Raw genomic sequence first — 17,179 nt, 5'->3', positions numbered from 1 at the left:
AGGCAAGTGGCCCCAGTCCCGGACCATTCAGGAGAAGGAAGTCATCATCCTAAACAACAAGGAGTGTGAGAACTTCTACCACAGGTTCTCTAAAATCCCCTCTCTGGTTCGGGTCCTCAACTCCCAGATGCTGTGTGCAGAGGACGTCAGCAGGGAGCAGTTCTGCTATGTGAGCATGCCTCCCCAGCTTACCTCCTTGGGTCCCTGGGGGATGGCAGATAGGTGCAGGAGGCAGGATGTGAGGGGTGTGGGGAGGGGAGGGATGAGGATGGAGACTGGGAGGGGAGAGATGGGGTTGGGAGTGGAGATGGAGGTTGGAGATGAGAGAGAGGGGTGGGTAGTGGGGGGAGGTGAAGAGAGGGGTTAGATGTGAGAGGTGAAGTCCTTTGAGGAAGATTTGGTTTGGAACACCCCTCACTTATGCTGGCACTGGGGGGCTGTGGAGGCCCTGGAATGGGGACACCCTGCTTGTCTCTGAGCTAGGTCACATCTCCCTCAGGCCTGGCCTGACCTGGCCTCCCTGACCCTTCTTGCTGCCCTGCCCCTCCCACAGGAGACAACTGGTGAGCCCTTGGTCTGCTCTATGGAGGGCACGTGGTACTTGGTGGGCCTGGTGAGCTGGGGTGCTGGCTGCCAGAAGAGTGAGGCCCCACCCATCTACATCCACGTTGCCTCCTATCGACAGTGGATCCGAAACCACCTCAGCGGGCAGTCCCCCGCCCTGCTAACCCCATCCAGGGTCCTGTTCCTAGCACTGTCACTGCCCCTCAGCCTCTTTGCTGCTCTCTGACACTCTGCGTGCCCTCCCTGGGCATGTCCTCCCTCATTCGGTCCCCATCCTTGCCCTTTGGGGCAGCTGTCACAGCCCTGCAAAGCAGGGCAGAGACTAGATGCTCAATTAAACACTTCTCTTTCCCATGCCTCATTCTTCCTGGGTGTCAGAGGCCCCTGACTCCCTGGGCCTGCTCTTGTGGGAGACAGATGAACCAGATAGAGGGAGGGTGGACTCTGGGGTGGCTCCTGTGGAAGGTAGAGGGAGTGTAAAGGGGGTGATATTGGGGTCAGATGATGGAGGGCCCAGAATGAATTGCCCAGGCTGAAGTTAGGGCTGCCAGGACACTATTCAAGGCTGGCGTGAAGGTGCAGCTCTATCTGGGCTGGGAGGTGAGTGTGTTCCTCCTGTGATACTTTGGTGGGAGTCAGGTTCTTGACTTTGGCTGCCTTCTGACCAGAGGCGAGAACATACCTGTTCATTGCCCCAAAGAGCCTTAGTGAACTTTGAGCCTCTAGTCCTGTCCCCTGCCTGAAATCTGGGGAAGACCCTGCTGGAATCAGACCTTATCCCAACCACCAACAGCCTGGCCTGCCATAAAGGACTAGAGGAGGCCCCATGTCAGCAGAAGGATAGGTGGAGCCTGGACCTGAACTTCACCCAGGTTCTGGCCTGTATGGGTAGAGTAACCTTGGCCAACCCTCTGTATGAGAAGCCCACACACTGGATCCTGAGGCAGAGGTCAGCCAACTGCTTCCATCTGGTGATGGGATACTCAACTTCCATGGTAGGGCCTTTTCCGATCTCCCTGCCCTCCACAGCTCCTGAAACCCCATGTCACCCTTCCTCATGTCAGCCTGGACCACTCTCCTCCTCGTGTCCAGGTCAGGAGTCATGTTTGACTCTTCTGTGTCCCCAGCACTGGGCTCCACCCATCAAATTCCTATTAAAAGTCATAAGGCTGAGTGGGGATTGTCATGGGTGTCCTTGCCAGCCCAGCACCTAGAGAGTAGACAGCTCCCTCCCAAGTCCTAGTGCTGCCTCAGGGTGGGTCCAGGAGGCTGCACCTGCTCCTCAACCTCTCTCTAAGCCATTCTAATTCAGGCTGAGAGAAGAGTCAGGGAGGGAACTTGAGTCTGACCTGAGCCACCTGCCACTGACTGCTGCATCGCCCTCTACACAGACGCTCAGGAGGCAATTTTATAAGCAGGGTCTGAGAAGGCACTCAGCTTTATTTACAGATCTCTGCAGATGGCTTTTCCAGCAGGTGCCCCAGGCTCAGAAGCCTCCGTGTCTCCTTAAGTCTCAGGCCCAGGTCTGAAAGCCTCAGTTCTGTGTCCAGTGACATCTCTAAGTACCTCTGTGATTGTCCTCCCCAGGAGGTGTTTGTGCCTTTGTCAGATTCTGGTCAGAGATGCTTCTTTTAGGTGCCCAAAGTGGGAAGGGGTAGAGGAGGAAGATGGATGCTGTTACAGTCAGCAGGCTGGAGGCCACTTCTGCCCCCTGCGGTGACCCCCTAGGGCCTGAGACCTCCCAACGCAGCTGGGCATAGAAAGAGCCACCAGAACAGTACAAGTTTCCCTTGGCTTCTAACATATTCTCTGATTGCCACGAGGGGGCCCAGGCCCCAGTTTTCTTCCCTGGTCCCTCTGGCCCACTGGCCCTCTGCACCCCTGTCCCAGCCCTGCCCAACCCTGAGCCTCTGGGCCTCCTGCTGAGCCTCCCAGCAACCTCTGATTCATTACAATATGTCACACGAGGGAGCCTATTGCCTTGAGCTGGGTGGCTGTTGGGCTGCGCTTCTGCCTCTGGGGCCACCTCTGCTCACTCCCTTGGGATTCTGCTGGCCAAGGCAGGGTTGGTCCCTCCTGCTTCCACAACTTTCCTCGGTGACCTTCTCTGCCTCTTCATGGCCAGGCTGGCTGGGTGTGGCCTTACATCCTGACCCATGCAGTTCAGCCATCTCCCGTCAGAAGGGAACCCACCTCCCGTTACCCCATCATAGCCACTACCATCCCTTGCAGAAAGGGAGGGACAGAGGCTTGTCTGGGTGGCAAGAGCAGTGTGTGGCCGGCCATTCTGCATCTGCAGAGGGACCATGGCCCCAGGTGAACTGGCTGAGGAAAGTGCCCATGTGGATGGTGCCAGAGGAGCCGAGTCTGGGCTGGGAAGCAGGACACCTGATGTAGTCTTGTCCCTGCCCCTGGTGGGCTGTGAGGGCATGGTCGTGGGCCTCAGCTTTCCCCTCTGACCACAGCCTCTGTGGTCCATGTATGAGCTCAGAGTCCAAGATGCCTGGACTCTGGCCAGGGTTTGAGCTTCAGGGTCTGGTAGCCCTGGCAGCCACCTCCAGGATGCCCTCTTCATTTTTCTCCTTTCTTCTTCTTAGCCTCCTCCTTCTCATCCTCCTCCACCTTGATGGCCACTGTGTCCACACTGTCTTTCTTCTTCTTCTTTTTATCCTCTGTGGGGAGGGGGAAAGAAGTCAGGGATAGTGGTGAGACGAGGGGAAGGGCCCCAGAACCCCTGCGTGCTGCCCTTTCCCTCCAGATTTCTCCTCCTGGACAATAGGCTCAGTGTTTTGCTTGCCTCTGGTCTCCAGGGACAGGACTGGGGCCCCTCCTGGAACCTGCTTTGAGTGGAGGGGAGTAACAGGGTGACTCCAGGCAACTGATGTCCACACTGTCTTGTTCAGTGGTTCAGCAAGGTCGGAGAGTGACTGAGGTCGGGGCCTACTCACCCCCGGGGATTTCAGTGAGCTCATTGAGAGGTGGCACAGTCTCTAGCTTGTCTGTGTACATCTTGGCTGCCTTCCGCTGCAGGTACCGGGCTTCGATCTCCTTCCGGGTCCGTGGCACGCGGCAGTTGAAGACACAGCACAGGGTAATAACTGTAGGACGATAGAGCAGGTTTGGCCAGGGCCAGGCCTCACACCCCAGGAACAGCACCCAAATTTCAGGCCTACTTCCATCTACCTATGGGTTTCTCACCTACAAGATGCTGGCAGGAGGCTCAGCCGTGACAAAAACCCTGGGGACCGTACGGTTTCTAGGTGTCTTTCCTGAGCAGGCTGGCTTCATACAGGTGCACAGGGCTCCACACTCCAAAGGGTCCCACATTTGACATAATGCTCTACTGTCAAATCCCTAATGCTCTTACTACCGTGTGAACAAGGAGCCTCATATTTTCATTTTTCACTGGCCTGGTAACTTAAGTAGCCAGTTCTGGTCCTGAGGGTCTTTCTGACTGGACGGAGAATTGCTGGGGGACAAAGCAGAAGGCTGCATCATGATTCAAGCCACAGCCTCTTAGAGGCCGCCCTGTGCTTCCAACCCAGGTCTCTGGGTAGCTTCTAGTGCAACCTGCTTTCTCCTCCTCAGGCTTCTGAGAGCAGGGCCAGGGCTGCCTCAGACATCAAATGATGTGGCTCTTTGTGTCCTCTGCAGCCTCCCTGAGGACAAGCCTGGGCTCCCCCTGGCGGGAGAGGGAGCTGGTGAGAGGGCACAGACCCTGCTCTGGGGCGTTCACCTAAGACGAAGTTATTCCAGGAGTGGTTTTCCGGCCCAGGGCAGCTGCACCCACGCCAGTTGGACCAAGGCATGGAGCTGCCTGTTTAGCAGCAGGCAGGGCAGGTCAGGGCAGCCAGGACCTGGCTGGACTGAGTTTATTTTTCTAAGGCCCCCACAGTCTGACCACCTTGGCCCCAGCCCCAGGGGAGGGGATGGAGCTGGTTCCTATTATAAATCAGATGACCAGACATAACTTCCTGGCAGACTCATAGGGGCAGAGGGGCCCAGGCAGGACAAGTCAGGCCTATTTTGGGGAAGATGGATCAGACCAGTAGCCTGAACTGCAGCACCCTCTGGGGTCATTTTGTGCAACCAAAACCATGTCCCTTCAGCCAAATATTGTGGTCCCACTGGGTTTCCCCTAGACTCACAGAAAAAAATGATGAAATGAATGAGATGGCTTCAAGGCCTTTGCTGCTGAGAACAGGACTGAGTGAATGGACTCCTGAGCAAAAAGACTGATAAGCCCACAGCACCAGGCACACACTTGAGGGGTGCTGCATGAGGGCCCTAGCAGTAGCCTGATGTACACCACTGTCTGGGGATAGACCCGAGCAGACAGCAGGCCTTCCTTAACCAAGGGGCTGGGTTCTGAGCTTCTCCAGACTCCTGTGTGTGTACCTAAGACCCAAGGTTGGTCCCCCATCCACACCCTTCTGGCTTAGGCCATGTCTTCTAGACTCCACCAGATACCTCCTCGAAACCATGCTCACTCAGGCTTTGTGCAGGCTGGTCCCAGGTCCTGAGATGCTGGGGCTTCAAAGGAAGCTCAGCATGCAGCCAAACACCGCCCCTCACTCCAGGCCTGCCCCACCCAATCTGGCCTGGTTACTTCTCTTCAAATAAGGAGAGAAGTAACATGCTTTGGATGGAGTTCCGGGGCCCAGCCAGGTGCTAAAGAGGCAAGATGCCAGTCCCTTCCCTTGCAGGGCTGTGGTGGTGATGCTACACTCACAGCTGTATACCTAGGCCCACGTGGACTGGGAAGCAGGAAAGATGTTTCCACCTAGGAGACAGGGATGTGTTATCCCCACTGCTCAGAGCTGTGCAGTCAGTGGAAGATCACAGGCACTGGCCTGCTGCTCAGAGGCCTTGTTACTATCCCATACCCTTTCTGGGAAATGGGGTAGAGGATGGTCTGGGTGGTTGCTGTCCAGGTGCCTCTTTGGGTCTGACACTGCATAACTTTCTTGTGCGGCCCCCAGCCCCTCCCCTCACTCCCTGGGGTGCCCCAGAGCCCCCCCCCAGACCTGTACCCTAGACTGCTTCTGTGGCTCCTGCAGGGCAGATGACTCCCCCAACCCTGCCTCTTGGGGGTGTGGGTTGTCCTCTCTCTGGACACCTGGACTGAAGCTGCAGGCACACCTGTCTGTCTGTGGGGCCTGACTGGTTCTCGGCCTCAGCTGGGAACAAAATGTAGCCTCTTGCTCAGATAGGGGGCAGGATGTGCGGGATGGGTATTTTCTCTCGGGAGGGCACTTCTGGTGCCAGGAGAAACACACACAAGTCAGATGTCATTTCTTCCCTGGAGCGCCTCGCATCTGGTTGGGCCTTCTGTGGCCACCCAGCTCTCTGGAGGACCTCAGCCCGGGACAGCTCTGCCTAGAACTTCAGTACAGTTTTTGCCTTCCTGCCCAGGGCGCACTCAGCAGATGTCCAAGAGGGGTCATTGTGCGGGGGCCGTGTGTCCCAGCCTCTGCTCACACCATCCCTTCTGCCTAGAATGCCTTTCCAGCCATCCTGCCTGGCAAGATACCACCCAATCCTTCCACTGGTCTCTGTGAAGTCCATGCAGTCAAGAGGGCTGCTTCTTTCTGCACTGCCTGCATCCCCTCATGCTCTGCCTTGTAGGAACCTCTGTCACTTTCTGCCTTGTGACATGGCAGCCTTCCCACCTGGCCTGCAGCTCCCGTGCCTTTCTGCCCCTTCCCCAACTCCAAGCCCATGTCTGGAAGGAGGACTGAGGGAAACAGGCCATGCTCGCTTCTGCTGCAACTTTACATTGAGAAGCGCCCAGACTCCAGGAGAGGAATGGGTTTCCTGCTTTTAACTGAGGCAGGCGTGAGTCATTCCTGGGAAATGGTGTCTGACAAGGCAGGGATCGAAGCCTTTGGAGCCACATCTGCTGGGCGTCTGGGGATCCTCTGGTGGAGGGTGGCCTTGCTGGGGCTCCTGGGTGTGGGCCTTTAAGCTGGCCCAATTGCAGAAAAAGCATGAGGAGGCCAACCGTAGGGAAAAATGACACGTCCTCGTCCCAGTCCTCGGTTCAATGGAGTTCCCTGTAATTACCATAATTGCTGTGTGGCTGCCTCCCTGGGTCCGGCAGAAAACTTTGGGCCACCACCAGCCTGACAGCCCTCCACGGGGACTTTGTGTAGAACAGGAGGTGCCAGAAACCACGGCGGGTCTCCTGCGGGTGCCTGGCCTACTTGCATTGCCCGGAATTGCTGCTGGGCCCACTGGGGAGGGGGGGTCGGGGTGCCGGGGGGGTGCTGTTCTCTCACTGCAGTGTGGCAGAGAGGGCAGGGAGCAGCTACTCACTGATGGACAACACGAAGAGTGAAAAGATGCCCACCACGTGCCACAGGCGCATGTCCCAGAACACCACCGTCTCCTTGGTCAGTGGGGGTGGCTTAGGCTTGGGCGGAGCCGTGCTGGGCTGTGGGTCAGAAGAGACGGGAGTGAGCCAGACAGAGGCCAGCGGACTGGAACCAGGCAGAGAGAAGCCTGGTCTCAGCAGGACTCGGTCCTTTCATTTCAGAATCTCCTGGAATCACCTTAGACATTTACTACCAACACCCTGGACCTCGAGAAGTTCCAGATTTAAAACAAGAGAACTGAGCAGAGCTCCAGTCCACGGAGCCAGGGGCTTGAAATGGGAGGGTGGTTGATGCTTGGGGAAGCCAAGGCATCAAACGTAGACAGTCTGTCCCAGACAGGTTCAAGGATGCTGTGGACACCTCCTCCCACTCCAGTCCTGAGCAGCACACAGGCAGATGGGGTCTCAGGACCAAGGCCAGAGACAAGGCAAGGCCTGTACTGTACTGCAGTACTGAACTTGCTCTCAAGTCTCCCCAGTGGGAGGGTAGGAGGTGGAACCAGGTCAGGGCCCCATAGCTCTGCCACCCGGCCAGGACCTCACCAGGTGGCCTCATAAGGTCGCCTACCCTATGGGAATCAGAAGGCTAGGCCAGAGAACTCACAGGACAGGATTAGAAATATAAATTGTCTGCAATGCTATAGCGACACCTGGTGGCCAAAAGGTATAAGCACACCTGTTTCTCATCTAACCGGAGACACTACCCTGACCTGGGAGACTAAGGGAACATGACCCAGGGTCTATTGGGATATGGAGCTGCCCCAGGGTTTAGGGGACATGGTGATGCTCCAGGTCTGAGGGCATGTGGTCCTGCCTGTGTGTACAGAAGATGCAGTCCTTCCCTGAGTGGCTAGAGGATACAACCCTGCCCTGGGTATCTAGGGGACACAGCCCAGTCCTCAGTGGCTAGGACGTACAGTCCTGTCTTGGGGGGATAAGGGATATGGTCTTGCCCTATGTGTCCAGAGGACACAGCTCTGCTCCCAGTGGCTAGGGGACACATCCCTGTCTTGGGTGTCTAGGAGACAGTCCTGAATGTTAAGGGGACACAGCCCTGTCCTGGGTATCTAGGAGACACAGCCCTATCCTAGTGTCTGGAGATCACAGCCCTGCCCTGAGTGGCTAAGGGACACAGCCCTACTCTGAGTGGGAAGGGGACACAGCCCTGCCCTGAGTATCTAGGGGACACAGCTCTATCCTGGTATCTAGGGGACACAGCCCTGTCCTGAGTGGCTAAGGGACACAGTCTTGTCCTAGGGGACACAGCCCTGTCCTGGGTGCCTGGGGGACACAGCCCTGTCCTGGGTGTCTGGAGGACATGGGTCTCTTCTGGGTACCTGGGGGACACCTGCTCTGTGTGTCTGGAGGACATGGCCCTGTTCTGGGTACGTGGGGGACATAACCCTGTTCTGCATGTGTAAGGGACACAGCCCTGTCCTGGATATCTAGAGGACACAGCTCTGTCCTGGGTGTCTAGGGAACACAGCCCTGTCCTGCATGTCTGGGGAACACAGCCCTCTCCCGGGTATCTGGGAGACACAGCCCTCTCCTGTGTGTTTAGGGGGCACAGCCCTATCCTGGGCCTCTGGGAGATACAGTCTTGTCCTGGGTGTCTAGGGGACACAGCTCTGTGTGGGTATCTAGGGGACACAGCCCTGTCCTGAGCATCTGGGGTACATGACCCTGTCCTGAGTGTCTGGAAGGCATGACTCTGTTCTGGGTGTCTTGAAGACACAACTCTGTCCTTAATGGCTAGGGGACATAGCCCTGCCTTGTGTGTCTGGGTGACACAACCCTGTCCTGGGTGCCTGGGGGACATGGCCCTGTCCTGGATGTCTAGGAGACACGGCCTTGTCCTGGGTATCTGGGGGACACAGCCCTGTCCCAGGTTTAAGGGGACACAACCTTGCCCTGGGCGTTTAGGGAACACAGCCTTGTCTTGAGTATCTAGGGGGCACTTCTTTGTCCTGAGTGTCTAGGGGACATGGCCCTGCCCTGTGGAATCTGAACGAGACCTGTCCCTGGCCAGGGAAAGATATGACCCCATTTGTGTCACTAAGTTTGACTGAGAGACAAAGACAGGGGTCAGTGCTCAGAGGGAGAGAAGACCCTGGGATCCCCTGATTAGCTAAGTAAGGACAGACATGAGAAGTCCCTTCTGGCCCTCTGGGAAGGAAAGGCGACCTATAGCTTGATCACCCACCTTTCTTCCCCCTGGCCCATAAACACGGACTGGGCACCCGTCGTGAGCAGGATGCTTCTTCCTCTAGTGAGCAGCACTCTTCAGCGTGGCTGGGAGGGGACCAGCAACCTGATCTAGGTAGCCCAGAGGATCCGTGGGCCTGGGGTTGGCACGTGATTCCCCGTCTTTTTTCTACCTGCCAGGGAGAACCAAGGTGGGAGCCTTCTTTCCTCCAGAACTCAGTTTCCGCTTGTAATCAGAGTGGGTGGTTCCAAGAGTCTCAGGGGAGCTCTCTCTACCCAAGCTGATGGTTAAATGGACAAAGAAGACGCTGCTTCCAGCACTGTCCCCTGGATGTATGTGTGGTAGCCAGATTCATGCATGTGGGGTTGGGGAATATGAGTGGGGTCGGGCACATATGTGTCTGGGGCACATATCTGTGGCACCAGGGTCAGGGGCTTGGCGGTGGCAGGGAACCCTGATTCTAAGGCCAAGCATGTTGGCCAGGCTGGGTTGCGTGACTAGAAGACTGAGGGCCCTAGTACAGCGCTTGGATTCTGAGCCAAAGCAGCTGTGAGCTCATTGCCTTTCGCTCTTGCTCTAGCCCGGAAGTGGATGGAGCTGAGCCTGCTCTCATTCCTGATGGCAGTCTTGGGTGGATACTAGCAGGTAATGGCCAGGCCTCTCCTCATGCTGGAGGCCTCAATTCTGAAGTGTGGGGGCTTCCACCTCTTCCAGGACCTCCTGGCCTGATAGAGAGTGATGCTGACGCCTGCAGGACCAGGCTGGGTGGTGATGTGGACCCTGCCCTGCCCAGGTCGCCAGTGTTTTCCTGGAGGGAAGGCCTTGGGCTAGCTCGGGCTGCAGGCAGATGGCAGACAGATGGATTCCAAATGCAATGTCCCTTGATGGGCTTGGGGAAGATGAGTTCCTGGGGGTGGGGAGAAGAGTCCTTGGCTCAGAGCTAACTTGCTCCTGCCCAGCCCTCTGTCGGCACCGAGACCAGCTCAGTTTCTGTACCCAAGGCCTCAGGGCAGCCCATGAGGGGCCCAGGTACACCCCATGGGGCTCAAGCCAACCTGGCTCCCCTTACAGGGACACTGGAACTGACATCTGACTCCTGGTCACACCCCCTGGTCAGCAGCAGCAGGGACAGGCCACATCGGGGTGCGGGGCTCTGCTCCTACATCCCCTTCAGACCCTCCAGTCCAGGGCTGTGTCCCCCTACACCTCCTTTGGCGCTGCCCTTTCTCTCCCACCCTGTCCCCTAGCGCCCGCCCTCAGGGCTCCCTGGGCACCTCTCACGGCCTCTTGTGTTTCTGTTTTCTTGCTCCCTCCGCTCCCCGCAACCTGCACAGGCTCCATCCCCCTCTTCTCCCTGGCCCTGACTCTTTCCTTGAGCTCCAGAATTCTAAGCCTGCTCTGCTACCTCCTCCTTTGGCTCCCCTTCCGGGCTCAGCAAGAGTGGGGCATGAATGGCTGCCAGACGGTCCCCACCCTTCTCCTCCCAGCCCCTCCTGGCCCTAGCCAGGACCTGCCCAACAACCCCGGCCAGCCTCTCCACCTCTTTCTGGGCTATTTCAGCCGCTCTTTGCGGCTCTCCCACCATGCGCCACTTCCAATTTATTCCAAACCAGAACTCGTGATGAGCCGCCTGTGTTCAGACACCTACAGCTCCCCATGATCACCAGGAGCAAGTCCGACTCCCCCTACCTGGGTCCTGCCCCGCCCCTCCTGGACTCAGTGCTCCACGTGGCTGCGGCATAAAGGGTCTCCCTCATCCTGCTGTCCCACCCGCCAGCTGAGAGTACCCTCACCTTCTTCCCAAAGCTGTCTCCCCCATGAGACAGGGGTCCCTGGAGAGTCTGGAGACAGAGGCTATTGCCCCAGAAAACTCAGAGTTCAGGGCCTAGATCTTCCCCCTCAAACCAGAGGTTGAGGAACACAAAGGTTGTGCACCACCCTCCGCCCCCCCCCCATGAGACCAACCATGAGAGGAGAGGGGCTGAGTGTCCCCAGCAGTCTGGGCAGGGCTGTGTCCCCAGTCAGACTGGAAATGCCCAGCGCAAGATGAGCCTCCTCCGTCGGACTAATGTATATAATGAGGGCCGTGCCCTTCCATCAGACCAGGGGCCCTGGCGGCGTCGGGGGCAGGACTGTGCCACCCTCTAGCCTGGGTCTCTCAGGGTAGGAGCAAGGGATGAAGCCCAGGATAAAGGCGGCCCCCATCTGCCTGGACGGCGACAGCCTCCCCAGGACCCCCGCGCCCCGCCTCACCTCCACCAGCTGCCCGGCGACCCTGGCGAGGCAGAGCCCCAGCGCGGCGCCGCCCAGCGCGCACAGGGGCCCGGCATCTCCTCGCCGCGCCATCGTCGCGCCCCTGCCGCTCGCGGGGCCGAGCGCAGACGGGCCGCGCGGTGACTGTCCCTGGCCAGCCGGGCTTGGCAGCGGCCGGCTTTCGCTGCGGGCAGCGAGCGGGCATCATTTATTCATCGTCAGTGTCAGGTTCCTGTGCCGCCCGCCCCCACCACCCCTGCGAGTGGAGGGCCCGCCCCGCTCCCGGGCGATCAGACTTCCCATCCCCCACCCCACCTCGCCTCAGGGACTTTGAGGTGGAGGTGGGTGGGAGGGAGGACAGGCTGGAGTCAGGTCCTAATCAACAGGTCTCCCTTGTTTCCCCACTCTGGCCTCAGTTTCTCCATCTGGGACAAAGGGAGGGGCTGGAATCTGCTGATCTAGGAGGCCCTTCCCATTCTGACGTGCTGGGTTTGAAAAACGCACTAGACCTGGGGTTGGGGGGGCATAATGGGCATGTTGCTATGGTGACAGGCGCTCAGGGATGTCCTGGGCTTTCGGGCCTGGCTTCCTGCCCAGAGGCGGCTCTGGTCACCCTGGACACCAGCGCTGGAGAGGGGGGTGGGGAGCAGGGGGTGGTATGGTCCGAGCTGCCAGCTCCCAGTGCTGTGGGAGGTTCCTGAAGAAGCCAGCCTCTTCTGCCCCACAAGGCAGGGTGGGTTGCCTTTGGAGGGACTGGAGGACCATTTTCTGTCCCTGGCTACCCTCAACCTCTGCCCCAACCTGAGCCCTGACTCTGACTTCAGTCTCAGCCAGGACCCTGACTGAAGTTGGCTCACACTGCGCTCTGGTCCTGACCCATGTTGGGCCTTGACAACCCAGGGCTGTAAGGAGGTTCTGAGGAGCTGTGGAGCCCTGGGGGAGGAGCTGAAGACTTGGGAAGAGGAGTGAGCATCTGGAGTGGAGGGACTCCTCTGTCCACTCTCCCACTCCTTTCCTGGCTTCCTGCCATTACTATTTACCTCCTGCCTGCCAAGTGTCAGGAGAAGCAGCCCAGGTCTTGAACCCCTGCATCCCTCATCAACGAGGACACCTGCCTAGGCTGGGGGTGACCTGGTTCTCCCCAGCAAGGCCTGTCCTCAGACCTGGGGACCCTGTAGAGCCAGAGCCTGGAGGTGCCAAAGATGGGCAAGGAGCAGAGGGCCAGCTGTGGACACCTGCAAGGTGACATGACAAGGCAGGCAGGAAACAGGAGGGCTGCTGGCAAAGGATGGCTGGTCCAGGGGACCCACTGAGGAGATGCTCAACAGAGGGTGACAAAGTCTGGGGACTGGGTTGGGCCACCCCACCTCTTCTCCCAAGGTGTGTCCTGGCCAGGCTCACAGGAACTCCACTGGAGTCTAAATCACTTGCTGTAGCACTCCACCCACCTCTTCCTCATGCCATGGGTCGTAGGCCAGGCTAGGGAAAGCCAGACTGACCAGCCAGAGAGGTCACCCTTGGGACATGGGGGTCAGAGAGGCAGGACAGGGCAGGGATTAAGTGAGCCTGACAGGAGCATTAGATAAACCATCACTTCTCTCTGTCTCTTTCTCATCTATAGTACAGGGAGGGCACTACTCCCATCAGACTGATTGAGTATGATATAAATGAATGAACATGGGGCTGCTGGCTCCTTAGTGGAACAGGCAGCCTCTGCTGCTTACAGGGCTCCCATTGAAGGTGTCATTGTTTTCTGCAAAGTTCTTGGTCTTTTCCATCCATCAAGAAGTAGGGCAAGTCCAGTGAAGAAATCTGAAAGGAAAGACAATTATGTATACTTTTGCTGTCCCCTGAGATGGCCACTGCCCAATATGAGTTCCACTTCTCTGCAGATGCTTGAGCACCCTGTCTACGAGCGATCTCCTTGTCTACGATTTCTCATATGCCTTTGTACCCAGAGCTTTGTACCAATACACACACACCCAATTCCCCACAGCCAACACTGTCATCCTGGCTTCAAAGTCAGATGGGCTCAGATGGAAAATAACAGGATGTCCAGGAAGTCTTAGTACAGTTTTTATAACTTAGTGCAGCTTTAATAAACTCAGAAGTATAAAGCCACACATTCATAGAAAATACCATTTGAAAGTTTATTTAAATTTCCTTTTTTGTCCTCTGAAGATGATAAAAATGGGCTGAAAAAAAATTTAAAGTCATTCAAAGTTCACAAAACTAAATTATCATAAAGAATATTTAAATAATTAAACTTTCAAATTATTTTTTGGTAAATCTGTAGCTTTATACTCAAAACTTCAGAAGCTAATAAATCTTACAATTGCACTAAGACTTCTGGGACATGGTCATAGTGACAGCTGTGAACCCTCAGGTGGGCTACTTAACCTCTCTGAGCTTCAATCCCTCGGCTGTAAGACAGGTATGATACAGAGCCCTGCATCTGCACACCACAAGCCTTTATTAAACGCTAGTCATTATGATTATTGTTGTCATTGTTGTTAAAGGCTGTGTAATATCACACTGTATAAAAACCCAGCAAATACTTTGTTCGATCAACACTTGTTGCTGGACATTTAGGTTGTTTCCTGTTATCTGATATTAAATACCATGTTAGATGAACATCCTGAAAGCTATAACCTTTTCCAACTATAGGGCTTTTCAGCATTTAGTGTAACCCCCTCCTTTTTCCTGTTTACTCATGAGGAATTGAAGCCCAGAGGGGGGTTGTGCCCTGCCTAAGGTCACACAGGAACTGGGGCCTTCGACTCAGCCTTCTGTCTCTAACCCAGAGCACTGCCCATTGTCCAGTACCATTTCTACTTCTTAGGATGCCTCCACATCCTTCTGCACCCCAGCCCCAGTTGGGCTCATCAGGTCTGGGGGAGGGGAGCTCTGGACCCCCAGGCACTCAGCCCGGCTTCCTGCAAGACTGTGTTCCCTCCATGCGCAGGACTGCAGAACCCTGCTTGTCTCTCCTGTACTATTTTTAGCTCCTGTGGGTTTCCTGTAGGGACCCAGTCCAACCTCCAGGGCCTCTGGATTGGAAGCTATGGGCGAGGCATGGGTGGTGGCCAGGAGATCCCATGGACGGTTCTCTCCTGGATCCTGAAATCCCAGGGTTCAAGGTTTAGCTCTGGGGAAGCTGGAGTGGGGAGTGGGGATCCCCCATCACAAAGCCAGGCCAGGATCCAGGATAGTAGGAGTGGGGGTGGGAGCTGGAAGGCCTGGGCCTGTGACGCAGCAGCTGGGCCTGCTGGGAGCTGGCTGTCCCTGACCTTGTTGGCCCTAGGCCCAGCCCAGAATAGCTCTGGGGCTGTGCTGGGCCTGAGTTGAGCCTGCTTGTACATGAACATGTGCCCGTGTAATAAGATATTGGGGTACATGGGAGTACATGTGCATTTGGCACACAGCGTGTATGTGTCTGGGTGTCTCAGGGTCTCTAGAATCACAAGTGCCATCGACCTGCATGCGTGTGTTTCCTGGAGCAGTGTGTAAGTCTGCGTCCCTGTGGATGGGCACATGATCTGCACATGTGTGCTCATGTACAGGGTCGCCACCAGAGTTGGGCAACGTGGAGGACCCACCACTGGGTTCAGTAGTAGATGGGTCCCTGTGGCACAGGTGTATGTACATACCACCACATTCGCTGACTATGGGATTGCATGGGTGTGGGTGTGGGAGCAGGTGTGTGTTACACATCTGTGACGGGACATGGCAGAGGCCCTTGGTGGCACTGCAGGGGATCTGGGGCAGGTGAACCCAGTGAAGTTTGTCCTACCTGGCCCCAAGCAAGGACCAGCTGGAAGAGAGGCTGCACAGGACTTGCCCCATTTGGTAGATAGTAAAACTGGGCTTGCAGCATCTGTGAGGTCGTCCAGTCAGTGGGAGAAGACTGGCCCCTAGCCCAGAGCTCAGCTAGCCTTCCAATTCCCCTAGATTGGCTGAACAGGAAGTCTGGGCTCTGGGGAGGAAGCTGAGGGAGCCCTTCCCTTCCTGCCCCAGCTCAGGCAGCACTGCCTTCCCTCAGCAGCACGTACACATGACATAACTGAAGCCCAGAGGTGAATAGGGCTGGCCCAGAGACACTTAGCATGAAATCAGATCTGTCCTGCTCAGGGTCCTGCCCCACCTCCCCCTGTTTGTCACCAGTGGTGAGGCCACACACTCCTCATGAGGCCACAGGCACTCTCCAGCCCTTGCCCTCCCTCCCAGGCTCCATGTTCTAGATGACCCAAAGATCCACTAAAACCCTGCTCATCTTTAAAGGAGCCCCTCAAGCCTACCACGCACCCCTCTTCTTGGAGTCCCACATAAGTTGTGCAGGAAGGTGCAGGTAAGACCATTTCACCAGCAGGGACACTAAGGCGCAGAGAGGCCGCGTGATGACCATAGTCACACAGCAAGGGGAAGGCACTCCAAAGCCCACACTAGGCCTCTTTCCAGAATGTTCTGTTGCCTCCCACCACCCTATAGGCACATGAGATGCCCACAGGGAAAACCTTGGAGGGCTGCTTAGAACTTGAAGCCTCGCTAGGCATGGTGGCTCATGCCTATAATCCCAGCACCTTGGGAGGCTGAGGCCAGAGGATGCCTTAGTCCTGGGATTCGAGACCAGCCTGGGCAACTTGGCAAGACCTTGTCTCTACAATAAATAAAAAAAACTAGCCGGGCATGGTGGTATGTGCCTGTGGTTCCAGCTACCTGGAAGGCTGAGGTGAAAGATCACCTGAGCCCAGCAGGTTGAGGCTGTGATGGAGGTGGGGCCATATCCAGAGTCTGGGGGTAGAGGGTGTGGGGAGACTCTCAGAGGGTCTGAGAGAGACCTCAAGAGAGACCTGGGGGCAGACACTGCCTCCTCTGAGGCAGATCCCTCCCCTCCCCCAAACACAGCAACCCCTCCAGCAGGCAGGGGCCTGAGAAGTGGGGCCTTTGAGGGATGGGATCCCCTTGGGCAACAGGGAGTACAGGAAGGGGCAAGAAAGCTGGAAAGGGGGTGGTCAGAGCTGGGACAGAAGCCTTGGCAGTGTGGGAGAGAGGGGTGGTGAGAGGGGGAGGGGCAGGCTGCACAGGATGAGGACCCAGTAGGAGAGCAATGTGGGGCAAGAGGGTAGGGTCACTGGGGACCAGCGGTCACTGAGAGGAGGGGTCTAGGCCTTAAAGCCCTCCAAGCCTGGGGGTGAAGGGCAGCTTGGCATATCTTAAGCTCCCACCTGGAGACAGCCCAAGAGAGCCGGGGAATGAGGTTGGCAGTCCCCAGGCTCCCTGTCACCTCACTGGGAGCTCTTCTGCCTGGTAGGTTGGGAGATGTCTCCCCCAGCCTCAGACCCGATTAGGGGATGGAGGGCCACCCTTTCTGCTCTTCTGCAGCCTGTCTCTGGACCCCAGGCTCAGGGAGGCCGACCGGGGTGTCTCCAAAGCGATGGGTAACGGGCTTGGTGACCCGAGGGAGACCAGTTGGCAGACAGCATGCTTCTTTGTTAAAGATTTGCACTATGGTTCCTCCTCTCCCGGGAGGGCTGACCCAACTGGCCACTTTTTCCAAGGTCGCAGGCCTTGGCACAGAAAACATCCGGCCGGGTTCACGCTCTGCAGGACCATGTTGGGACCCAGGAGTGGGGGCTGGAGGACTTCCCCTAGGATCACAGAGACAGAGTGCCGGCTGGCTGTGGACGCCCAACCAGGGATCACAGGGTCGCCTCGGTTTACCATCTATGGGCAAGTTTCACAAATCCACTCCACACTCCGCTTGCGCCGACCTGGAGTTG

The 17,179-nt window shown here is 56.9% G+C and overlaps 1 protein-coding gene across 1 annotated transcript; it reads right to left on the bottom strand.

Moving 5' to 3' along the window:
- Positions 1–3,135: 3,135 nt before the first annotated feature.
- Positions 3,136–11,492, bottom strand: TMIE (transmembrane inner ear). Its single transcript, XM_008071228.1, has 4 exons — positions 11,400–11,492; positions 6,883–7,000; positions 3,513–3,662; positions 3,136–3,236 (listed from the first exon to the last, which is right to left on the bottom strand). The coding sequence occupies exons 1-4, from the start codon at positions 11,490–11,492 to the stop codon at positions 3,136–3,138; spliced, it is 462 nt and encodes a 153-aa protein (XP_008069419.1).
- Positions 11,493–17,179: the final 5,687 nt, after the last annotated feature.

The sequence above is a fragment of the Carlito syrichta genome, unplaced genomic scaffold (assembly GCF_000164805.1).
Source record: "Carlito syrichta isolate Samal-C Ts95f unplaced genomic scaffold, Tarsius_syrichta-2.0.1 Scaffold314220, whole genome shotgun sequence".
Classification (NCBI taxonomy): Eukaryota; Metazoa; Chordata; class Mammalia; order Primates; family Tarsiidae; genus Carlito; species Carlito syrichta.
The sequence above is the reverse complement of the archived record's forward strand: the minus strand, read 5'-3'. Positions and strand labels throughout refer to the sequence as shown.

Coding starts and splice junctions, on each gene's coding strand:
- TMIE (XM_008071228.1), bottom strand. CDS start 11,492: ATGGCGCGGCGAGGAGATGCCGGGCCCCTGTGCGCGCTGGGCGGCGCC. Junction 7,001..11,399: donor TCGCCGGGCAGCTGGTGGAG/GTGAGGCGGGGC, acceptor TCTGACCCACAG/CCCAGCACGGCTCCGCCCAA. Junction 3,237..3,512: donor GCTCACTGAAATCCCCGGGG/GTGAGTAGGCCC, acceptor CCCTCCCCACAG/AGGATAAAAAGAAGAAGAAG.